General features: G+C 41.3%; 2 protein-coding genes and 1 long non-coding RNA gene across 5 annotated transcripts in view; 1 reads left to right on the forward strand and 2 right to left on the reverse strand.

Moving 5' to 3' along the window:
- LOC135352129 (protein phosphatase 1 regulatory subunit 12A-like) overlaps positions 1-17,953 on the reverse strand; it is a 77,673-nt gene extending 59,720 nt beyond the window's left edge. The window contains exons 1-16 of one of the 3 annotated variants that reach the window (XM_064551309.1): positions 17,824-17,953; positions 17,283-17,599; positions 16,834-16,935; positions 16,027-16,128; positions 15,691-15,795; positions 13,914-13,982; positions 9,951-10,121; positions 8,324-9,560; positions 7,006-7,927; positions 6,443-6,692; positions 6,062-6,139; positions 5,596-5,904; positions 5,450-5,542; positions 5,253-5,339; positions 4,542-4,880; positions 3,697-3,861 (exon numbers count right to left, since the gene is read on the reverse strand). In XM_064551309.1, coding sequence (XP_064407379.1) covers positions 3,845-3,861; positions 4,542-4,880; positions 5,253-5,339; positions 5,450-5,542; positions 5,596-5,904; positions 6,062-6,139; positions 6,443-6,692; positions 7,006-7,927; positions 8,324-9,560; positions 9,951-10,121; positions 13,914-13,982; positions 15,691-15,795; positions 16,027-16,128; positions 16,834-16,935; positions 17,283-17,599; positions 17,824-17,846 — 4,221 coding nt within the window. In that variant the 5' untranslated portion in view covers positions 17,847-17,953 and the 3' untranslated portion in view covers positions 3,697-3,844. Of the gene's footprint in view, positions 1-3,696; positions 3,862-4,541; positions 4,881-5,252; positions 5,340-5,449; positions 5,543-5,595; positions 5,905-6,061; positions 6,140-6,442; positions 6,693-7,005; positions 7,928-8,323; positions 9,561-9,950; positions 10,122-13,913; positions 13,983-15,690; positions 15,796-16,026; positions 16,129-16,833; positions 16,936-17,282; positions 17,600-17,823 lie in introns of those variants that run through there. The other 2 variants (XM_064551315.1, XM_064551336.1) reach the window with 2 other exon arrangements.
- The window catches only part of LOC135331108 (uncharacterized), a 48,554-nt gene extending 25,601 nt beyond the window's left edge, over positions 1-22,953 (forward strand). The window contains exons 7-15 of the mRNA XM_064526167.1: positions 21,421-21,530; positions 21,591-21,689; positions 21,743-21,835; positions 21,887-21,987; positions 22,055-22,205; positions 22,264-22,383; positions 22,445-22,601; positions 22,687-22,802; positions 22,880-22,953. Of these exons, the coding sequence (XP_064382237.1) occupies positions 21,421-21,530; positions 21,591-21,689; positions 21,743-21,835; positions 21,887-21,987; positions 22,055-22,205; positions 22,264-22,383; positions 22,445-22,461 (691 nt within the window). The 3' untranslated portion in view covers positions 22,462-22,601; positions 22,687-22,802; positions 22,880-22,953. The remainder of the gene's footprint in view (positions 1-21,420; positions 21,531-21,590; positions 21,690-21,742; positions 21,836-21,886; positions 21,988-22,054; positions 22,206-22,263; positions 22,384-22,444; positions 22,602-22,686; positions 22,803-22,879) is intronic.
- On the reverse strand, positions 1,300-3,216 carry LOC135333851 (uncharacterized). Its single transcript, XR_010394109.1, has 2 exons — positions 2,643-3,216; positions 1,300-2,396 (listed from the first exon to the last, which is right to left on the reverse strand). It is a non-coding gene; the product is annotated as an uncharacterized LOC135333851 (long non-coding RNA).
- Positions 22,954-26,039: the final 3,086 nt, after the last annotated feature.

Genomic DNA, 26,039 nt, shown 5'->3' on the forward strand with positions numbered 1-26,039 from the left:
AAGAACAAAAAATTAATATATACCAGCAGTCACAGTTTATAATGGCTAGAGGACATTGCCAGGCTAGAGTCACTTGCAGTCTTCCCTTGAGGTCCTCAGCAATGTCAGCTCTACTGATAACGGGAGACTCTAGAGCTGTCAACAAGTCCTCCAGTTGTGGACCACCTTGCAACCACTCTACGAGCATGTGTGTGAAACAGTTGGTGACACTGTTGGGTCTTCTGGCATTCTCCTCAGCTATCACCTGCAGTGTACATTGTTATTATAATGACATCATTCTGCACTATCCAAGTTCTACGGTTAGCGATGTCAGACCGATTTTCATTTTTGCTATTTCTAACTCCTATGTATTACTATCTCTTTTGAACACTTTAGGCAAACCAGAAAACTTTATTGCACTGGATTTGTTCAAGCGAATGCAGAGATACAGCTTTTTGAAGAACACTAGCCAGGGAAAAATTCGTACAAAAATTTACCGCATTTTAATGTACTTGGGCGGGACTTATGAAATTTGTTGTTAATACCGGAAATGATCTTAAAGTATCATAATCTGCTGAACTGCTTGGTCTATTCTCTTTTAAAAAAGTATGAAATGGACACTCAGGGCTCAGGAGTTAATATTGTAACCATTTTGATATCTATTATGAAGTTTATAATGTTTCTGTAATGTATATCTTTATGATGTCCCTATAATAGTATGATGTCTCCTGCTTCAGAGAGTTCTTTTGGATTTAAAGTAACCATGCTATCTTTTCAGTATATTGTATCATGTTTCAGAACTCTCATCAATGTCCACCTTACGCTCGTATCTGTTTCTTGATCTTTATAAGCAACTTTTCTGTCAATTTCATTTGGTATATATAATTTGTTTTTAGTGTGATGTAGATTTAAGGCCATACAACTATAAATCTATGATACAACTCTGTTGACAGCTTCTACAGTAGATTACTCTTGTCTTTTTTGTGTGCAAATTGAATCAGTTCTTGCAATTTAATAGTTTTGGTAGATTACAATGTTGTCCCTGGAATTCTCTCCAATCTTTCTTGTTTCTTTTCAACAGAGGCTTTCAGATTGCTTCAATAATTACTTTCAGTAACTTCTAAGAACTTCTAAGAAATAAATACATCTATTGGTACACTTGGCTTGATTTTACTGCATTTCTATTCTCAGCTCCACCCATCTATCCATGCAATATGTGATTCCGCAAGAAATAAAAGCTTATTGTAGCAACTTTTTGCATAATCTGGAGAGAGTTAGAGATGAAAGACATGCTCACTTGTGTTTTTGTTCATTTTCATGTTTGGTTGCCAAAATGATGATCACCTTTGAGAAAAAATCACACACAAAACAAGCTAAAATCATAAAAAACTGTTATAAAAATCAAATTCTACGCTATTTTTTACCCTTAGGAACAGCTGTTGTTTGCTAGACTCTTCCAGGGCTTGCGGAAAGCCCTTCTTGTTCACTCACTTTCTGGTCCCGTTTTTTACTATTGAATTACTGTACGAAAATATCCCCACGCACTACTTCCGGTCTGACATCTCTACTACGGTATATTGGCGAATCATGTCAAGTTGTTGAAAGGAGTTCAGTTGCCAACTAATTGCAACTAACATGCAATACAGCCACCCACACAACTAAAGAAACAAAACTACTAACAGGATTTCGGGATTTCCTACCCCCAGCCAACATATCCCCCCCCCTAGAAATCTGAATATTAATGATATCATAATAAAAATGTATGCTCATTATGCCTCGAGGCGTAGCCGCACGTGGGATACTGTAAAGCTGACTGTGTGTGTCTGTTCCAGCTGTAACTGCTCAACTGTTGTAATACGACAAAAGCTAACAGCTTGTATAGGCTTCTAGCCACGTTCTCTTGGATTTTGATTCGAGGATTAGCAAACTTAAGCTTCTTTCTCCAGTTACGGCTAGTTCGACTCACATTGAAGGCTGTTGCAGTCTCTTTCATAACATCATCTGTCCCCACAAACTTTCTATTCAACACGAGTTAGCCTTGCACTAAAGCTCTAGCTTTTTGTTAGCTACAATCATAGATCTACTATCTATGCTACAATACTCAGAAAATATATGTTAAAACAGCTAGCTAGCAGTAGCCATTATTTTTGTGAAATTGATCTCTTTGGACACACCCTTTAATTATTCCTGTGGATGTAATGCGCATGCGCGCTCATTCCTCATGTGTGAGAAAATAATATCCAAGATCCAGATCCTCCTGGCAGATCCATCTTTGTCTTGAGGGCCTGGTAAGCCACAAAACGCTACCATTAACAATATAGATAACAATATGCATGTACACAAGTCTTTTTTCTCAATAGATATTATAATACACTGAACTGATCTTGGAAGAATCAATTTTCTTCTTTCTTGAGGTCCTGAACAACAATAGATGCATGTAAATAAGTCTTTTCTTCTCAGTGAGTTAATATAGATAAGCTAACTTTAATATAAATTCATTATAGAAACTACTATAACACTAACACTTTTTGAGCAAAAGCATAACATGGCGAGAGGCATTAGCAAGCGCACGCTTGCAACACTCGTTTATTATAGGCTTAACATAATTATGCGTAAATCTGGCTACATTTCACTAGGATGTGTGTGTGTGGGTGTGGTCTCACCTCTCAAGTTGTGCAGGTCTTGTGTGTAGGGAGTCTTCAGGAATGCTGTACTGAGCACTGACTATGGCTAGAGGGTTGTCACCAGGCTAGAGGGTTGTCACTAAATGGAGTATCCATGAAGCACAGCTTGAACAGTAGTACTCCCAGTGCCTGTGTGTGGGCGTATAGGCGTATAGTAGTAGAGTGGTCCCAAGCTGGCAGTCCATCCACCAATATCACGTTGATACTGCCCTTGTCATCAGTCACATTGAACACCTCTTCCCCCAGCGTAACATAGAGGCTGTGAGGACCATATAGATGAGAGGAGGGAAGTTAGCTGTATAGGTTAAAGTTGACGGTTAGCAATAAGCATACGCAAGTGGACTATTAGTAGAGCAAGTGGTGGTCTTAATTACATTAGAGGGGGCGGTACCTTGACCTTGTATAAGCCCAGGCTATAGTTATTATACACGTACTTGTATTATAGCCGACAATAACACACATGATTATACGTATCTTCACAGCCCAACACTGCGTATACACTCTACGTATATGGAACACATAACAAACATGCAAGCCTCTTATCAAACTTTATATTTCTCACAAGTTATGATGCAGGATGATGCTGCCCACCCCCTCACTCAGGGGTACCTGAGGAATTGATGGACACAATAATTATGGAGACAATAGACTACCATCATGCACGCAGGTACACTACCACCCACTCCACTCATCACACACCACACACATACACACTCCATTAGTATGAGTAGGCAATGGAGGACCATACATTACAACAAAGGGAGCTAGAGAGCTAGTCTATAGATAGAGTATCTGGGTCCACTCAATAAGACCTGACACTACTCACCCTAGCATTGTCCAGCTCCCTCTGCAGACTAGCCACCATATCCACTAATACTGGACTGCGTGCTCCTCCAGCTCATGCCTGCAGACACTATTAAATTCTAGCTCTAGCTCTCTCTCTGATCATGAGGAGGCCACGTGGGTAACAAGAAACTGCAACTGAAGTGATCCTTACCCAACAACAATGGTAAAGGGTCACTAAACTAGAAAGCTGGAAATGAAATTTTATAAAAGTAGGTGGTATAATCAAACACAGAACACAGAGCATTATAATAGTCAGTACTTATAGTCAACACAGAGTTAGTTCTTTACTTGACATTCTTGCATGCTTCTTTACTTGACATCTTTATTCGTCCCTTTCAAGCAACTCCAGTATCTGTATGAAAGCATGAGCACAATAAACTAGAGCCTTATAAGCAAAACATTGTGTGCAATGAAAATAGGGATCAGATTTATAATTATTCCAGTAATATGTGACAGGCTCTGGGAAAACCAGACTATTGGAGCAGACTAAAATATGTGTGATTAATGTACCAAATAATAGAGCAGAGCATCGCCTACACAATGATATGCTTAGTGTTCACATACCTAGTTTCATACCCGAGTCATGCACGTTGGAAACTCGAAGCCGTAAAATGTAGTATCGAGAAAAACGACTCTCAAAGATTGCTTAATTAGGAAAAATAAGGTAATAGCGAAACTTTGGACGAAGCGTTTCGATGGAAAGAGTTGGATTTAGAGCATCAGATTTTACAGAGAGGTAGTAGAAGGACTGTAGATACTTATACATCAATAACATTTTATTTGAGATTTTATACTGTAGGCATAAATTTAGCTGTAGCTCAATACTAAATTCTGCTCCAATAGTCTGGTTTTCCCAGAGCCTGTCACATATTTGTATGAAAACATGAGTGCATGATACATGATTTAGGAGCCCTCAGGGCTAGTAGAACCCTCAAGTACTTAGAATGCTGTATACTATTATTGCATGGCACTACTGACGAGCAAGCTCACAAAGGTATAATGGTCAAAGTGATGATTCACTAGGTAACTCACTGGTATGCTCCACACAGGCCTTGTGAATGCTGCGAACTGCCTCTCCGTCCTCAATCTTTGTAGCAATCTCCACTAATCGACCGTAAGTAGCTGTTGAATTCAATGGATTGTGGAAATCGATGCTTTTACTCTTCCACTTCTTTAGAGCAGCGTGAAATCTCCCAGGAATATTAACAATGATCTGATCGATAGCACCAATCTCAGCATCACTGAGGCCCAGCCTGTGCTTGTATGTGTCATAGCCAGCAATCTCGGTAGACAACTGGAGAAGAGCTTCATTCGAGCACTCTTGACTCAACTGAGCTGCGGTCGCTATCACTATCGTCTCATGTGGTTGAACTGCAATATGAAACATTATACGTTCTAAAGATAACAACGCACATGCAATCATACAGGTAATATAATTATAGTAGCTGATCACACTATCTGTATGATACTCCTGACTCGATGGTTGTGTGTGGAGTCGCTAGTTGAGTATACTGGAGTTTGCAGAATCTTTGCGAATAAAAGTGTTGAGCACTGTGGTTCCTTATGGGAAATGCTCACACATTTAAGTAGTAAAACAGACCACAGTGTGTACACAAAATCCATATAAGGAACGCGTAACGCTCTACGCTTTTACTGGTGTGTTGCAAAGATTCTGCAAACTCCAGTATATACATTCTGACTATGAAGCTGAAAGTCTAAACTGTATATGATAATAGATCATACCTTGTACAGTGACATCACGCTTTAACAGAGTTTCACCTTCTTCACCTGATCCCAATAATCTTTTGCGGTGTCCTGGGATTAGAGGATCTGTACACGTATGCAGTAGGAAGTGTCAGCAATACGTATACGTGATGTAACGGCATTAAAGAATGAAATGGCAGGTTTCTAATTATGAGTCCTCTGCATGAGCCTCTCACCAGTGATGTGGGGTGGTCGGGACAAGTCCTCTGTATGGGGTCCGGGAACACACGAATCGTTTCTTTGTCTCTTTCTCTTCCCTGATAGCCGATCTAGTTTTTGGAACAATTTTTAGCTTTAGTGAACTTCACACAATCACACTTACCATCGTATTTCTCCTCGATTGTATTTGCTAGAACGTCATGTCTGACAGTGCCACTTCTGAGGCCATTGCAAATGTCACTCCATGTACGAGAAGGTGAAGATTCCAGCCACTGGGTCAGCATTCTAATCAAACTATCTTTATTGTGATTTGTGTGACACTTGATATTCTCAAGCGTGGCAACTGGGATCCCTAAAGCGAGGCCCAACTCAAACCAAACATTAATGGCTTCCATTAATTGAGAAACAACTTCTTGCAAGTCTTTAGTGTACAATTGATCATCATCTTCTTGATCATTGTGTACAGCAATGCCTGCAGTGAGAATAGTCCTTTAACTAAAGATGGGAATGACCAATAGAGATAGCACATACACCTATTAATGTATAATAGTACTATTGAAGAACAATCGGATTGAAGAATGGAAGTTTGCCTGTTTGGTTTTTGCTATATACGAAGTCACAGATCATACCTTGTACAGTAACATCAGTCTTCGGATGCTTTGAAATGTTTTTATCTGATCCCAATAATCTTTTGCGCTGACCTGAGGCTAGAGGATCAGATACAGTGCTAATGTAAGCCTGTGCCAATAATTATAAACAGTTACGAAGTTGTTACACACAAATCAATTGTTTTGACCACCAACCGTGCTGTAACTACCAAACGGTTCCAAAAATGCCAACTACAGAATAATAGAGCACGGTCTGTGGTTACATTATAATAGTTGTAGATCCTATTGCCATTTTTAGCATCGTTTTTCCTTTGATCTTTGGTTATGTAATAAGTAGAAAGAACAGAACTTAATAGTATGTGATAAATGGGATCAAGGGACACTTGAGGTTAGATAACTGACTTGACTGGTGTTTGTAGAGAGCTGTGTAGAGAGTGAGGAGCACTTTCCCAGCAGCTGCATCCTTCACCTCACACTGGTAGTGACCAAAGTCCTCCTCTCTCACACTCGGGAAGCTCACAGTGTTGGGTTTGCTGAGAACAGGTGCTGTGTCATCATCTCCCACTTTGCTCCAATCAAAGGAAAACTGATCCACAGACTTTCTAACAAACTTGAGCACACACAAGCTTGCCTTCTGACCAACACCTACAGCCTAGATAACAGAATAGTAATTTAGACCAACTGCACACAGTGTGTACTCTGAACTGTATACTTTGAACTGTATATTCTGAACTATGTACTCTGAACTGTGTACTCTGAACTGTGTACTCTGAACTGTATACTCTGAACTTCACGCTACGTGTATACGTACAACACTAAAACTGAGACCATCATAATTATCAGCTATTATAATAGACAAACAAACTCCAAAATCAATGCTGTCTTACCATAACATATATAATTATATTCAAGCCAAATTAGAACAGGCAAATAATCTATAGCCGATATGCAGGAGAATAACTCACCTTCCCCAACCACACTTGTTGTGCTTCACTGAGGGTGACGGGACTTCTACCACACAGGAAGTGGATCTGTCGACCTTGAACAAGGGTGCAAAGGTTGTTGAGACTCTTGCTTGCTGCGTGTTTGGGACAGGAGCATTGAAATGCAACACTGAGGATCAACTTTGGGAACAGGATCTTGAGAGAATACAGGATTGCTGACAGAGTGTGGGAGCAAAGATCGTGAAGATGAAAATTCATCTGTTCTGGATTGCGTTCAACACGTATCTCGTAGCTTCTGTCGTGAGAGAGTAGTGTCACTTTGTGTACGTAGTCAACATAAAAGGAGACGCAGTTTCGTTTCACGCCATCTTCCACCAATTCCCACGTCAATCCGAGAATTCCGTGAGGGCCTTGGGAAACTAGTCGAGTGATGAGCCCACAGAAGACTCCTGTTGGTACGTAACCAAAGCTGAATGTGATGTGGAGTGGTTCTGGGTTGTTGGTGTCTGGTGGAGGTGGGTTGGTCAGCTCCTCTTGTGAAGCACAGTCCAAAATAGCCGGCATGAGGTACGTGATTCGAGTGACCTTTGGATCATTGGCATCTTGGTGGACAATTTCGGAGAGAAGGTTGAGATATTGCAGCAGTATGATGAGATGCTTGGCTGGGATAATCTCTCCTTCCTTGAGCATCTTTGTAACATCAGGACCATTACAGTACTTGATAATGGCCTCCTGTGAAAACTGCCCCATCTTGACCAACTCTGCTCGCTCAAACTCAGTGACGTGGCCTTCAGAATGGAGGATGCGTAAAGCAGCAAGGATCAGTTGGCTGATGCTAGTGAATATCACTTCAGGGGAGCAGAACATGTGGTTGCTTAGCCAGCCATCGATATCATTGGGTACATTCCCGTAATGGAGTATAGATCCAATCTTCTGTAGGTACCTGAGTGTGTGTGTGTGTGTGTGTGTGTGTGTATGTGTGTGTGTGTGTGTGTGTGTGTGTGTGTGTGTGCATGTGTATGCATGAGAGTGAGGATAGACAAGTGCTGTACGTACTTATAGCGATAAATTTTCGAGGGGCTTAATATTCGCTGTTTTCGTGGGTTAGCAATCCTACACGAAAACAAAGTCCACGAAATTCATTATCCGAAAGGCATGGCTTCTACTTCTTGGACTAAATACATACATGTAACTAGCACTTGTGTAAACTATTAGTGTGTGTGTAGTCAACCCACCAAATTTATTCAGCTTTTAGAGGCCATTTCACAAAATTTAAGTGCCTCGAAAATGTTGCTATACGGTATATGCATTGGAGGGAGTACAATAATCATGAGCTTACCAAAGACAGAATTTGGTGTCTTCTTCATCCATTTCCAACAATCTCCCTATTTCCAGACAGTCTTCCATCGACACGATCGAGTACTCTATCCGCAGTAGTGTGCCCAGTAGGAGCCATTTCGGTTTAATGGGCAGAGATGCATCCTTGAAGTGACAGGGGAAAACATCGCTCATGAAATCACGAATCGGGGCAATGTCAGACTGTTCAGTTCCAGCAAAGTTGTCCACAGCAAAAAATGAAGATTCAGAATCTGACGGAGGTGATACAAGGATCTCGGCAAACTTTTGAGTGGTTGCTTTCAGAGCATCGTTGACTTGCTTGATTTTCTCTTTCGGATTCTCCAACTTGTCCACGTGAGTACCGATCAAAGCTGCTACCGGACGAACTTGTTGGAACTTTTCAAACTTCTCGCTCAATTTAGAGGTAGTTTTGTTCGTGGTATCTTCTCGAGAGACGTGATGGATACTGGCAACTGCTGAGAGGATTTGAGAGACTGTGGCTTCCACTGTGTGTACAGCTTTGAATGGAGTAATGACTGTGTTGTCACGACTGAAGGGGATATCGTAGGGCTTGTCAAGTTCCTTGCTCAGATCCAAGAACACTAGATACATGGCAGGACCATTGCATAGGGCTGGTAGCATTTCTAGGAAGGCAGGTTGGCCTCCGACATCGTTGATGTTTAGCAAGGTGTTGCCAAGACATTTGGCCATTTCGGAGTAGTTTCCGTTCTTTATCAGTTTTTGCAGTCGAGCCTTGATGGGTATGAGCCTGTTCTGTTGGTAAGCATCATCTCGTCTTTCAATGTGTGTTTCTTCTTGAGGTTTTGACTGAGGCTTTTCAAGAGAAGGTGGTTTGGCTGTGTTTGTGTGCTTTTCGCTTTCAGGGACAGTTTTTGTCTTTTTCTCACTTGGGACTTCATCAACCTTGCTACTGTACATGTAGCCAAAGAGGATCTTTGCTTCCTCTTCTACGTCTTTGGAACAAACCCATTCTGTGGCATCTTTGTTCATGTAGGCGACCACTTGATGGCAATTGGTGAGTAGCGTACTGCGTAGCTTTGCCTTGTTTCCAGCAGAACTAATGTTTACGATATCTTTCAGCAAACGGCTAAGAGTTGTTGTTTTCCCCACGGACGGTGGTCCGACAAGAAGGAGGCGGAGGTACTGCATGGAGATAGTGTCTTTGTCAGTCATCAGATCCTCTAATTTCTTCAGATATCGCTTTTGCTCTCCAATCACTGCATATAAAAAAGAGCAATAATTATTAAACTGTACACTTATCTATTGATATTGTACAGACAATGCATCACCCACCAAACTATTAACTGCATCCTTTATAAGATAATCATTCGTAACTTATTGTGATGTTACGAATATCAATAAAATAATGTAGTCTTCAGGAAATGAACTCAATATAACCACGGCTGGTTATCACGTTATGCCCTCGTGCTATTCAACAAATATAAACATAATATAAATTTGAAAAGTATCTTTCAGATTAGATCAAAGGTACTAAAGTTATGGCTGTTTCATCTTGAGTGGCTTCATGCAATGCAATATTCAACACAGGTGAGTCAATACAGCAACCCACCTACTACTACCCACAGCTCTTACTAACTACTACCAACCTTTGTCGAGGTTTCCTCGCAGATTGGCTGCTAGTTCCCTGTGCTCGAGCTCACGAAGGTGGCGTTCAACTGCCTCATATGTCCTTTCACCAGTCAAAGTAAATTCTTTTATTTTTTTGTCTAGGAGCAGCTTTTCTAGAGCATCAGAGTCTTCTTCAGTCAATGGAGTGCCTGCAAACACAGCAATGTTGACACAGCTGACAATAATTAAGAAACACCTACATACTGGCACATGGACTTTAAACCCAACAATCATGATCGATCATTTTTACACACACTACCATATTCCTTCGATGTGCATGCGCACCGAGGCATAATCATTAATACCAACTAATTAGCTAGCGTACGTTGCATTTACACATGGCTTGACATAATGATAGCGCAGTTCATATTTATATTGACATGACACACACATACAGAGACTTGATGCTGAGGATTAATATTTTGGGTGTAAAATGTTTTTATCATTGTAAAATGAGGTATTACAATAATCGCAATCTGATTACCGTACATGCAGAGGGTACTTTTCGTGGGGTAAATATTTAAGCTGACCTCCACAAAATAATTTTTACTCACGAAAATCACTGTTTTCTAATTTTTTACGTCACGAAAATTACCCGCTATATGGTAAGCACAAAAACAGTCTATGCACAACAGGTTGCCACGAAGCAATAAATTCACAACAGAGGCAGCACTAACCCTCAGGAATTCATACCACAAAATAGCACAAATAAGTCAAAAGTGAGAGCAATGCCATCAATAGGGAGTGCTATAAGGTTACGCTAAAATACCACTACTTACTACCCGACAGCACTGCTATTCACAACGGAGGCAGCACTAACTCACAAAACAGGTAAAAGTGAATTCATGCAATGCAATTAATAGGAAGGTGGGTGGTGCTTTAGCTATATCCTTGTCCCCACGCCCACTTCTCCTCCAAGGAAGAGGGTCTGGTATCAGTATAAAATGGACTAAAATGCTGACACTAGCCTCCATCGATGATATCAAGTGATGAATGAAATGGTTCACTGTCAATAAAGTGATCATGTGCTGTAATACTCAATTTCTTGATTTAGTCTGACAATGACATGATATTAAAATGAAATTAAGAATAACATCATGCATCATAATAATTATACTCTCTGAGCTGAGGCTGAACACAGAGCTGGAGAACGGGTATCGAGTACATGCAGTGCTATATGATCTAATTAAAAGAGAAAAGAGAGAGAGTTTAATACAGCAATGAAAGAAACAGAGAAGAGCCCTATACCGAGATTCAAGGTATTAGAGTAGATCTATCATGATATTAGTTAAACCCACCCTGGACGCTGACGTAGGGTTGGGCACCAGAGGAGGTACGACATCCACGTGTCTTAAACACCCACATTCCTTATTATATCCAGGTCAAAGTTCGTACTAGGTGAGGGATGGAGGAGATGCTCAAGTGATACTGGGAGACCCAGAGGAGAGCATGACTGCAAGCAGGTACTAGGTGAGGGATGGAGGAGATGCTCAAGTGATACTGGGAGACCCAGAGGAGAGCATGACTGCAAGCAGGTACTAGGTGAGGGATGGAGGAGATGCTCAAGTGATACTGGGAGACCTTGCAAGCAGGTACTATAGGTGAGGGGTGGAGGAGATGCTCAAGTGATACTGGGAGACCCAGAGGAGAGCATGACTGCAAGCAGGTACTAGGTGAGGGGTGGAGGAGATGCTCAAGTGATACTGGGAGACCCAGAGGAGAGCATGACTGCAAGCAGGTACTAGGTGAGGGGTGGAGGAGATGCTCAAGTGATACTGGGATACCCAGAGGAGAGCATGACTGCAAGCAGGTACTAGGTGAGGGATGGAGGAGATGCTCAAGTGATACTGGGATACCCAGAGGAGAGCATGACTGCAAGCAGGTACTAGGTGAGGGATGGAGGAGATGCTCAAGTGATACTGGGATACCCAGAGGAGAGCATGACTGCAAGCAGGTACTAGGTGAGGGGTGGAGGAGATGCTCAAGTGATACTGGGAGAGAGCATGACTGCAAGCAGGTACTAGGTGAGGGGTGGAGGAGATGCTCAAGTGATACTGGGAGACTGCCACCATCACAATAGGAGAGAGGAAGAGATCGCACATGCACTGGATACTTTTCAATAATAATTATAATTATTTCCATTTCACTTGTTATAATACATGATGATATCAAGTGATGAATGAAATGGTTCACAGTCAATAAAGTGATCATGTGCTGTAATACTCAATTTCTTGATTTAGCCTGACAATGACATGATATTAAAATGAAATTAAGAATAACGAAGTGAGCATTCCATGATAGTAATAAACTATCTGCATATGATACTACAATGACAAGGTTAGCTGCCAAGTTGCTTCATTCTCAGATTCTTTGTGTCCAGTTAATTGTTGCTGACTCATCAACACTTTCACCCGTTTTAAAATTGTACAACAATCGTAATCACGGTGCGTATACGAATAAAACATGTGCGTTCAATTCCAGTTGACAAGACATTTTCTGTTTGCGTAAAAACGACAACGTGACGTGCCATGCAAATGGTACAGGAACTTTATTCTGACGGCTACTGTATGTTATTACTCATGCACGAGGGATGTACTGCTAATACAACTAGAGCACGAGAGCAAGAGTTGTATTAGCAGTACATCACAAGGGCATCACCTTATAATCAACTTAATGCTGATAGTGCGTAATAGTCTTGCATGCGTCATAATTATACTGGGTTCCTAGTAGCAACCAATGACATTTGAGCATCTATGCGGCATAACAGGCTGCCACGAAGCAACAAATTCACAACAGAGGCAGCACTAACCCTCAGGAATTCATACCACAAAATACCACAAAATTAATAAGTCAAATGTGAGAGCAATGCCATCAATAGGGAGGTGGGTGGTGCTTTAAGGTTACGCTAAAATACCACTACTTACTACCCGACAGCACTGCTATTCACAACGGAGGCAGCACTTACTCACAAAACAGGTAAAAGTGAATTCATGCAATGCAATCAATAGGGAGGTGGGTGGTGCTTTAGCTATCCTCGTCCCCACGTCCACTTCACCTCCAAGGAAGAGGGTCTGGTATCAGTATAATGGACTGAAAAGCTTACACTAGCCTCCATCGATGGACGGACCACGCCCATATAACACTAACGTAGGCTCTATTAAGAGAGCTGTGAAGAGCAGCTGTAACAAACCTAACCTCTGTCTCAAGCTAGCTAGCTATATAATTATAGCGTATAAAGAGAAGTGGGCTATATGTACTGGGCAACATCTAAACAAGAGGCCGTATCAAATAAATTGCTATGGCCTCGGGGTAGGAAATGATTGACTTGCTAAAAGGATTCTAAAAGTTCAAAGTTAAAAACAACAACACGTGGTAGACAGACGTGGTAGACAGTACATTTGATGCAATTGTTGCTGGTGGCAGCTCTTTTATCACCCTGGCTACTAAAAATATCTTCGCTCTATTGCAGGGACACTATTGCGTCTAAACTGAGACTAAAGATTCTACTCCAAGTAGGCAAAAAAACTAGCCATAAACTCGAATATTTGCACTAGTTAAAATCTAATTAACAAAAAGTGGTTAAGAGCCATAGTAAGCATCGAGGCATGAAGAATAAGCACAATAAAATAATGTATTCGTAAACCCTAACTCCATATATGGGCGTACATGCAGTAAACCCTTTCAATCACAGGGTCATGAGTATTATTATAGTGTTAACGTGTTTTCAGCATTACACAAAGCGTGTGTGTATAAAGAGAAGAGAGCATGCAACTCACTATGTATACTAGGGAACGTTTAAAAGTGTGAGGCTGTATCAATTTACACATGAAGGCAGCTCTAAAAAATAGCTACAGTATGATTTTGACTGAGTCTGAGCAGCACGCCCACTTCTCTTCATTTAAATGTACCACTGATTGATACTTCATAATATTATTACTCACTTGATGAGGTTAGGTTAGGATCATCCTTGGAAGAAGTTGAAGGAAGTTGTTCGGAACCATTTGGAGTATCTGAGGTGTACAGTAATAATGAAAGCACAGCGGGTGCTGATGCCTCGGTGGAGGTGTCAAACAACATAACAAATAAAGCTACTAGCAATAGCTTATACACACATTATATCATTTTTGCAATTTTACTGCAGGCAGAATAATTATAGGGAAACTCAAAGAGTGGGTAATGATCGACCATGATTGTTGTTAAAAGCTATATAAAATTATAGTGGCAGCATCAGCAGAGCCTTGCAGCTCTCTTCTCACTCTTGCAGCTACCAATAGCTAGCGTTCTAGTGCAGAGCTAACTACTAAGTAGAGTAGCAATACTCCATGGACAAGTTTGGCTACATGCTCTTCTGAAAAGGCATTCCAAGTAAGGCATAACTCGAGAACCAAGCATTATTTTTAAAATCCACGAATTAAAATCCAAGTAAACATGACTAGAAGCCTATAGAAACTCTTACTTGCACTTCATTGATCCTAGAGCAGCTGTAGCGGTCTACACACACACACACCCACCCACCCACACACCCACCCACCCACACACACACACACACACACACACACACACACACACACCACACACACACACACACACACCCACCCACCCACCCACCCACACACACACACACACACACACACACACACACACACACCCACACACCCACACACACACACACACCCACACACACACACACACACACACACACACCTACAAACACACACCCACACACACCCACAAACACACACCCACACACACACACACACACACACACCCACACACCCACACACACACACTTAATTTATAAGGCCTAGGAACAGGCCTGTATTGCACACACACACACAGGATGTGGTTTTTGCTAACAGTTTACACAGCTTGGTGTAGAATGGAATGTGCGTGGGACTTGGATAGCATATCTATTCCACATTCTACCACAGGTATTATTGGGGTCTACAAAACACTACCACAACCATTTGTCTTACGAAAACATTGAAGGTATCAATGGAACCGGCATAGCTTGCTCTATTGATGTGCAAAATTTGACCTTGATACACCATATGAACTCGAATATATGCACTAGCAAACAAGTTTGGCTACGTGCTCTTCTGAAAAGGCTGCAATGACATTCCAAGTAAGCAAAACTAGGCATAACTCGAGAACCAAGCATTATTTTGCAAATTCACAAATTAAAATCCAAGAAAACATGACTAGAAGCCTATGGAAACTCTTACTTGCACACCTAGAGCAGCTGTAGCGATCCACACACACACACACACACACACACACACACACACACACACACACACAACACACACACACACACACACACACACACACACACACACACACTACCGCATACCTCGCTTGCTCATGCGCACCGAGGCATAATAATTATGTCATGTAACACATAAAGTACATTATAATATAATTATTGCAATAGTGATTCAGAAAACTCTCCAATCTACATAACAGTAGACGCACCCACACAAGTGCTAGTGATGTATTTATAGGCCAAAAAGTAGAATGGAATGTGCGTGGGTGCTACTAACATTCCAGGTATTATTGGGGTCTACAAAACGTGTAATTGTACCACAACCAATCGTCCTACAAAAACAACGAAGGTATCAATGGAACCGGCATGGCTTGCTCTATTGGTGTGCCAAGTTTGAACTTGCTATACCAATATTTGTGGAAATTAGGTATGGGATTTCTAGTGACACATACCTGGTTCAGGAGTGGAGACTACAGACTTGAGATAGTCAGCAACTTCAGTGTGACTCATCATTACTGCCATGTCAAGAGGAGTGTCGCCATCATCATCAGTCACATCTGGACAGGTGAAGGACAGAGATCTTGTAGTAGTACTGACCATTACCATGCAGGATGACTACATTATTTTATTATCATGTACCAACAGTGTATTGTATTGCAGTTGCCATGACGATACAACGGCAGGTACACTGATTGTTTCATTACATGCACATTGAACCACATTAATATATTCACGGGTTGTCTATCAGAGGATCTAATGAAACAGTACCCACTACGGAAATCACTCACCAACATCCCACTTTAGTTCCTCAACTAGGTATTTCACTAGTTGTATATGTCCATTCACACAAGCGTCGTGCAGTGGTGTTCGGCCAAACATGTCCCTCACATCTGTGTGTGGTGATACTCAATATACTCAATAATTAAGTGAGATATGTTATTATAGACTATAGACTCAAAATTGCGGAAAAATAAAACAAGCCTATACAAATAGAAATAGTTGGTCTTATTAATATTGGTATACAAAGTTTGAACGTGATACACGACTGTGTGCGGAAGTTAGGTATGGGATTTCTAGTGACGAGTTTAACTTCGGCCATGTACGTAAGTGTATAGTGGTCAAGATGGACCAAACATGTCATTGTACCACAACCACTTGTCGTACGAAGAAAGTAAAGGTAGCATAGGAAAGGGCATGCCTTGTTCTATTGGTGCACCAAATTCGAGCTTGATACACCACTGTTTGTGGAAATTAGGTATGGGATTTCTAAAGTGCATACAGAAATGCCCGGCTTAATTAAGTATCATACAGTGTTAGTCATGCTGGTCCATTATCCCTGGGTATGTTGTTATTAGTGTACACAGTTATAGACATTGTCACTGTCGGATTGGGGGAAATGAGAAGCCAATGACAATATACGTAGAGTGGTTTGCAGTATTCCATATGAAGCCTACCATTCGACAATATAGAAACAAGCATCTTAAATGGTCAGTAATTACACCAGCTGGGTGAGATAATTATGTTAGTAGACTATTTGTCTTAGAGAAGCATGGGAACGAAATACAGAGATATCCGAAGAGCACACTAAATCTCACCAACATCCATCTTCAGCTCCTCCACCAGATACTGTACCGTGTCTTTACTTCCTCCATAACAAGCAGAGTGAAGAGGAGTCACGTTATCATCATCCCTCACATCTGTTGTGGAACAAAGTTCAACTATCACATACATTTTTAACAGATATTACTATGGCAACCGTATAGCAAATGTTTATGTATTTCAAACAAGTGTACGTACATTGCAAATAATTATTCGAAATTGAAATGTAACACTATTAAACTTTCCGCTGTATGCATGGTATGAAAACTTCACATACACAACGACTACTTACCAGTGCTACGACTACTACATCGCAAATAATTATTATACTACGCGAAATTACTGACACAATTGATATTGCTACACAGTACATGTATATAATTCAGATACCATAATGATATGGAGAAACAATTACAATACACAAATAATTATAATGACTACTTACCAGTGCTGCACCCAACCTCCTCGATCAAGTACTGCACCACCTCTTTATGACCTCCATAGCATGCCCGGTGAAGTGGAGTACTGTTGTTCGTCCTATCACGTTTATCAGTACGAGCTCCATGAGTAACAAGTGTCTTCACAATCTCAAGGTAGCCCTCATAGCAAGCACTGTGTAATGGAGGCAGCTTACCCGCCCACTCGTCACTCCAGTAGAGCTGGTGGTTGGGGTCTGCCCCCTGTCCCAACAGGGACCTAACTTTGGTGACGTCATCATTCTTTACAGCCCAATATAAGTCCCTGGCTAGCTTCTTTTGAGCGCTGTACAAAATAGATGGTTGGGGGGTCAGTCATACAGAGAATTACTTGATATGTGTATATAGTTTATACAAGTGACACCATGCACATATCCAGCTGTCACTTTGCTGTACAGTGTTCCACCTCTGATCATAGCCTGCTCTGACTCTACTAATGGAATGAGCCTCCCTCCATGCAATCACAAGGTGCTACCATGAGTAGTAATTATAGTCTACATGTTCACTCACTCTGAGTCTTGTTCAGTAGCCATTGAAGCTTTGTTCAAACTCTGTCAAATTCTCCCCTTATTTCTCGAACACACAAGTATTGCTCAACCCGGTACCCTCTGGCTCTGTCACTAATTTCGCCCCTTTCCTATAAACATAATCATTGCTCAGATCCTCCCCTTTTTCAGAGGTGTCACATTCCGGCCTCCCCTTTCTCAGTAAACAAAGCAAAGTTAATTAAGCACTGCACAAATCCATTTATTTTTGACCTTCTTTCAACAAGATATTACAATTGCATATGAAGTAAAAGCACTGAACATAAAAATCCATTTATAATAATTATATGCAAACAGTCAATAGTCGAGTCATGTGATCCTACTACACACAAAACAACACTTATAAACACACAGAAAAATAAATATTAAAATTCAGCTAAAAGGAACTGCTCCAAATTGATCTACATTTGTCATTGTCTTCGTAACCTTTGAACCCTCTCCAAAGGGAGGTGCTCCAAACAAATCTCGTTTTGTATTGTCAGCAGTATTATGAGTGGGCGGGGTAGAGGAACGTCCGTCAAATGAAGTGCTACAAAAGTCATCCGTAGGAAATGAACTGCCAGTCTGTGAGGTGTGTGTGGGTGTGTGTGTGTGTGTGTGTGTGAGGGGGGCAGGTATGTCTAGGTGTGTGAGGGGTGGGAGGTTCAATAAGCAGTATATAGAGTGGAGCATGTCTATTATGGTCACCCTCTATAATACAGCCAAGTTAATGGGTCCCAAAGTCTCCATAGCATGTGTTTGGACCTGTGTTAGCAGACCACCCTCTATAATACAGCCAAGTTAATGGGTCCCAAAGTCTCCATAGCATGTGTTTGGACCTGTGTTAGCAGACCACCCTCTATAATACAGCCAGGTTAATGGGTCCCAAAGTCTCCATAGCATGTGTTTGGACCAGGCCACCCTCTATAATACAGCCAGGTTAATGGGCTCCAAAGTCTCCATAGCATGTGTTTGGACCTGTGTTAGCAGGCCACCCTCTATAATACAGCCAGGTTAATGGGCCCCAAAGTCTCCATAGCATGTGTTTGGACCTGTGTTAGCAGGCCACCCTCTATAATACAGCCACTGTTGGTCTACCCACCACTATACATACACAGGGTAATACTAATAGTAAGGTACTCACAAAGACATTAGTGACATGGTTGGTGGTTCCTGTGATCCTGGACACCACCTCACACACTTGCCAGATACTGGGACGCAGCTCAGGGTCAGAGGTCAACAGATACGCTACAAAGAGGGGGAGAATCATTAGAGCAATACACTTAGGACTTAAGGCTGGTGTGTGTGTGTGTGTGTGTAAGGGGGTGGGGTGTGGGTGTGTGTACATGTACCTCTCAAGTTGTGCATGCAGGTCTTGTGTGTAGGGGGAGTCTTCAGGAATGCTGTACTGAGCACTGACTATGGCTAGAGGGTTGTCACCAAATGGAGTATCCATGAAGCACAGCTTGAACAGTAGTGCCTATGTGTGGGCGGGTGTGTGTTGTGTAAGAGTGTGATGATAATATGGGTACCATTACATTCGTCTCATTGAGAGCTTTCAAATGAGTATTACTAGCAAACGTGTTTCACACATAAAGAGGAAATTTCGCCCCTTTCCTTGTTTCTCAGTAAACATAATCATTGCACAGATCCTCCCCCTTTTCAGAGAGGTGTCACATTCCACCCCTTTCACAGTAAACAAAGCAATTTGGTAGAATGTCATTGAAAGGTCATAATTAGTGAAAGGTCACCTCCAATAGTACTGCCACATGTCCATACATGGATAAATAATTACACCATACTGTAGTGTAAAATACCACCACAAATGAAATCTCTGAGCCCATGCCAACTCAGCTATATAGCCTATGGTTGCTCAATATTGACCTCCCTCCACCAATAAGGTCTAACACATGGGCAAGCAATACTATCGGGAAATATGAACAAAACAATGAACCTCGTGATTATTATTAGTAGCCTACAACAGGTGCCGTCTCTACAAAGCATCTCCCCTCACCTCCATCCTTTCATGCATTCATCCATTCTTATCCTATAGCACAGCCACTGGACTGGAACATGCTGGCAGCAGATCACATTCACGCTGAGTAGGTAATGGCATATGCTAGGCCTCATCATAGATAGTGGTATGGCCTCATCAACCTCATCTTCAGTGCGACCTGAGATCGAGGCTAAAAGATCCCCTTCCTCCCACGTTTGTGACTTGTTGCAGTTCACCCACGTAGCGTGTCGTGCACAGAGTCATGGAGTATGTTCTCAATCTGAATCAAAATCAGTGGAAATAATTATAATTATGTGAGCATGCTTTGTAATTTTGAATAACCGTGATTTCAATGGATTGTACAGGCCTTGAAATACAAAAATACGCTTGCAAAAATAGCATTAATCATCATTCATTTCTAGCTCTACGGTATCATCAACTATTGGATAGAGCTATTGGATGATACTTTATACTCTAAAATGAGTATAATAAATTATGTAACTAGTGAAGGGAGGGGGGGGCAACACATTGAGAGGCATTATCACCTAATCATGATTATACAGTGTAGGTAGTTGTCACCTGAGCTGAAACGGTACTTGCTGACACAGCAGACACTGGACTGAGTGACATCAGAGTCACACAATTCGTTGAGGTGTCCCTGTACCTGGGGGATAGCAAACACAGGGGTCAAAGTGCACAGAATTGCAGGAGAGTTTGTAGCCATTTCAGCTTGTTGAGATTCAGTAGCAGTATGCAGTATGCAGTAAGCTGTGCAAATTAATGATAGGCTTTTCAAAGAATTGCATGAAGTTCTACTGAAAATTAATAAGTCATCAATTATTATTGTCTAGTAATAAGGTAGCGCTCACCTTTCCCCTGAGTCAGAGTGTTGGTCCATTGTGTCCAGTGCACCGTGCTAGCTAGTATAGTAGGACCACTCCAATGGATGTGCTCCAGGGGCGTAGCCAGGATTTGAGATAGGGGGGTGCTAGCCTCGATTCCAGGCCGATTAAAATACGTACCGTATAGCGCGAAATTTTCGAGGGGCTTAATTTTCGCGGATTTCGTGGGTTAGAATCCTACACGAAAATTAAGTCCACAAAAATTGAATTACCTGCTATAGCATGCATAGATTTAAAGGCGTGGCTTCCGGTAAGCAGTCATTCCGCGAACATTGTGCAACGAAATAGCTTTTAGAGGCTAATCCACGAAATATAAGTGCCTCGAAAATTTCGCGCTATACGGTATTTTAATGCGGCCTGGAATCGAGGTTAGGGGGGTGCTTGATGAAAGAATTACCAATGGGGGTGGGGGCACTCACCCAGAAAATTTTTGTTGTTACATGCTCTGAGATTGATTCTAACGCAATCTGGCTAAAGAAATGAGGGTACTGTGCTGCTTTGAGGGTACTGGTGGTTAAGCCACATCTTCATTTGAAGATGTCCTATAAAACAAATGCTCGCCACGACTCAACAGCAAATGCTTATAACACGACTGTTCCCTGTCTCTCGGGAAGGTAAACTAATTATTTTCATTATCTACAAGTGTGCTGCTGTCGTTTATCATATGAAAATTATCTTTTTCTAGTACGAAAAGAATTGTTGGGTGTTCGACTGTTTCCAGGAAAGAACACATCTGTGCTCAGACTCGAGAAGTAGCGTGTACTAAGATAGTTCTTCCGGAAGTCATAGATAAAGGTATGTTCAAGCATCAACATTATGAGGTTGTGTTTATTTTTTGTGGATATTATGTCTCAGGTCTCAATATTGTTGAAGTAGCACATGATAATCAGCCAGTAGTCAAGAGATTTGTTACTGATGATCTCAACCTTACAAACTCGTACGACACATGGCATGGTAAGTGTGTAGAATCTCAAATCTCAATTATTACCGTGTCCGTGTATTTTCAGGCACTAAGAATGTAGCGAAGAAGATGAAGAAAGTAGCAATTGGGACCAAAAAGGCTCAAGGAAAGACGTGGTTTCCAGAGTTATCTGACAAACGTAAGCTTTGATTATAAAAGTGCTCAGTAACATAAAAATATTTGTCAATAGGTAAAAGTACGAAAGTTCACTTGTACTACTGTATGAAGAACTGTGAGCAGTCAGCAGACAATCTATTAAAGAACATTCTGAATATCGTTAAACATTATCAGGTGAGTGTGTATGATAACAAGTTGTCCGTACTCTGTACACCAATAACATTTATAATCGTGTTCTCAGAACGAGCACTCAGATTGTGACGAAGCGTCCACCTGTAAGCGTCCAGGGTACAAGCCCACGAAGATAAAACTAGAGGATCCTCTTGCAATCGAGTCATTCACGTCAGCACTAAAAGACACCCTTATTTACAAGAATGCCGAATCATTGTCGAGTGAGGTTTTTTTCTAATTATATTAAAATTCATAATTATTATGATGTTGTTTTTACAGTGTCGAGACACATTCTTGGTGGAGTCTTTCAATCACCAGTTGCTCACATATATCTCGAAACGTGTACACTTTGGGGAAGCTACATTCAACATGAGAATGAACCTTGCTATTATGGACTGGGTACGTTATGCTGGCTAATAATGTATGTGTGACTGTACATTCATTCATTTGTTTACTTCAGAACGAGAATGTACGTAGAGGGTGTACAAGTGAACGACTGGTTCAGGACATGAGAAGACCGGATCGTAGGACTCCCGTAAGAGTGCTGAAGGAAAAATCGTTCAACTTTGCCGGAGAATATGGGAGAATTACGAGCAGCAGAGAAAAGTTGACCTCAGGTACTGCGTAATATATTTTATGTGCAATCTACATAATTTATTTTACATATAATTTTATAATTTTGCTACATGTATATATGTGCAGTGAGTTTGTAGAGGACGTGCAACCTGAGCAATCAGATGAGCCAGTAGATGAAAACGAGGACCTATTAAACGATGGTATACATGTACTTGACGAAGATCTTTATGAAGACATATAAAGTAAGTATGTATCCGTGCAAATTTTGACTAGCCAATCAGCATTTTATATTTGCATTTTACATAATTAAACAATAAAGGAAGTAGAAGACTGGAAGTCTGTGTATGGAACTCCATCTGGATTTGGGAATCGTTCACGCACCTCCTGGAAAAGGTATATAGCAATTGATCGTACTTGCACTGTAAAGTGGGCATCATTTATAACTTACTCAATTATTGTAGCTCAAGTTGAAATAAAAATGTTAAGATAATAATTGTTATGGTGGAATTATCTACTAGTGAGTGAGTGGTCTGATTGTTCTCTCACTTGTTAGATTCGTGAGGGTCAGTTGTTCCCTCTGTTGGATGCTGATGATAATCCACCCATTGGACGTCAGATAAAAATACAATCGACCTAAGAAACAGTGAGTACTGCCGCGTGCAGAGTGTGACTCTTTCCCTGACCAAACTTTGATCTCTCTTTCCCTGACCAAACTTTGATCTGAGCATATTCATGTGATAGGCCTTATCTAACAGTGCTTGGAATAGTTATTCGCTGTACTCCCCCCTAGTGTTTACGTTCCCGTGGGTGGGTTCAATTCACTAGCAATAGTTTTGCGTTCCCGTGAGTGGGTTCAATTCACTAGCAATAGTTTTGCGTTCCCGTGGGTGGGTTCAATTCACTAGCAATAGTTTTGCGTTCCCGTGAGTGGGTTTCAATTCACTAGCAATAGTTTTGCGTTCCCGTGAGTGGGTTCAATTCACTAGCAATAGTTTTACGTTCCCGTGAGTGGGTTCAATTCACTAGCAATAGTTTTGCGTTCCCGTGGGTGGGTTCAATTCACTAGCAATAGTTTTGCGTTCCCGTGAGTGGGTTTCAATTCACTAGCAATAGTTTTGCGTTCCCGTGAGTGGGTTCAATTCACTAGCAATAGTTTTAAGTTCCCGTGAGTGGTCACTAGCAATAGTTTTGCGTTCCCATGAGTGGGTTCAATTCACTAGCAATAGTTTTACGTTCCCGTGAGTGGGTTCAATTCACTAGCAATAGTTTTACGTGTTTTGTAGTTTGTGCTTTTTGCGCTGTACTCCCCCCTTGCATGTGTGACTGTGTTTTGTAGTTTGTGCTTTTTGCGCTGTACTCCCCCCTTGCATGTGTGACTGTGTTTTGTAGTTTGTGTGCTTTTTGCGCTGTACTCCCCCCTTGCATGTGTGACTGTGTTTAGTCACTAGCAATAGTTTTACGTTCCCATGAGTGGAGGTTCAATAATTCACAACAGCTGCATTGTACCTCCTTGTTTTGTGTTTTTTATGCAAGTGCACTGAATGCGCCAGCGAAAACTTAGGTTTTCTGAATGCTTAGAAACAGACCTTTCAAATGATACCATATTTATTTGATATTTGCCAATTTAGTCCCCATGGTCCGAGGTCTAAAAATAACAAATTCAGGGCCCGGATGAAATATTGGATTGAAACACATCATTTGAAATGTATGTTTCTAAGCTTTCGGAATAATATATAAAATTTTTGACATGGATCAACTGTTATGGCTGTTGAAAGACCCACCTTCCGTTTAATTCGTGAATCTTTCGGCTGTCATAACTTAAATTCTGTGGATCGAAAGTCAAAAATGTTATGGTTTTCTGAATGCTTAGAAACAGACCTTTTAAATGGTACGGGTGGGTTAGGGTTAGGCTCCCGTGAGTGGACTGAATGTGCCAGCAAAAGTCTTAGGCTCCCGCGAGTTGGCTGAATGCGCCACGAAAATAACCCCACGAAAATTACCCGCTATAATTATATACGATAGTTGGATGTTTTTTATGCGCTGTACTCCCCCCCTTGCATGTGTTGTATTTTTTATGTGAGTGCGCTAAATGCGCCAGCGAAAGTCTTAGGCTCTCGCGAGTTGGCTGAATGCACCAGCAAAAGTCTTAGGCTCTCGCAAGTTGGGCTGAATGCGCTAGCGAACGTCTTAGGCTCTCGCGAGAGGGCTGAATGCACCACGAAAATGACCCGCTATACGATAGTTGGAATAGTTAGTATTTTTTATGCACTGTACTCCCCCCTTGCATGTGTGACGGTGTTTTGGGTTAGTTAGTGTTCACTTCTCTATAATTACATACATGCATTAATTTGGGTGACAATTTGTGGGACATTATGATCATTGACGTGTGCAATAAATGATGTATATATACTGTGTGTGTGTGCAGGACTGAACACCAGCCCCCGGCATGTATCATGAGGGACGCTGTACAGAGATGTTAGGGCAAGTTCCTTTAATTAGATCCAGATATTGTAATTATTTCCTTCTTCCAGGTTGTCGTGGCTAAATGTGCTTATAGTTGCCATGGAGATGGAGATGGTAATTGACTGAAGTCATGTACCTACCTCTCGATAGAAGGAAACAAGGATTTGTCAATAATTATAGTACTGTGATAAATAAATGTTTTGTCAACTTTGATTCTCTAAGATCATAATTATTCACAACTATAATTATACTATTGTTCTTGTTCTTACAAAACTTTAAATTATGTTACGTTGTTTCATATTAATTATATATCGAGTACAGCAGCCATTCAGTGTTAGGTAGTGCCAGACCATCAAACCATCACCTTGTCCATCCATATATACACAACCATCAACCTACACAGAGAGCATGAGAGACTTGTCACACAACATAGCTAGCTACTTATCTGTGTGTATGTGGCTCCTCCACAACCGTCAACCTACACAGAGAGCATGAGAGACATGCCACACGACATAGCTAGCTACTCATCTGTGTGTATGCTGTTACAGTGGCTCCTCCACACAATCAACCTACACAGAGAGCATGAGAGATACTGTATATACACAATGGAACTACTTATCTTTTGCTGTGAAGAGACATCGGCTACACACCATAGAAACCAGCCATACTTATCTTTATTGTCTCCATAGCTGCACACAAAACAATCAAGAGACACTATAAATGATAGTAGTGGGCGTTGAGATCTGAGCCCCTCCCCCACATCTCCAGTCAAGCCCCTCCCTCTTCAGTACCTGCAATACATTATACAGTGATGAGGTTAGTAATCCTCCCTGGGTCCCAGAGCAGCATGGCTTGTCTATACCTGGAGGAGAGAGGAGACAAAAGCAGTGAGAGAATGGAACACTAGCTATAGTACAGTAGCTAGTAGGAGGAGCTGTGTGTGTGCATTGTGGCTGCAAGAGAACAAGCAAATGCATGGTTACATTGAGAGCAGCAGTTCAAACAAAACCATCCAC

This window comes from Halichondria panicea, chromosome 1 (genome assembly GCF_963675165.1).
Source record: "Halichondria panicea chromosome 1, odHalPani1.1, whole genome shotgun sequence".
Taxonomy (NCBI): Eukaryota; Metazoa; Porifera; class Demospongiae; order Suberitida; family Halichondriidae; genus Halichondria; species Halichondria panicea.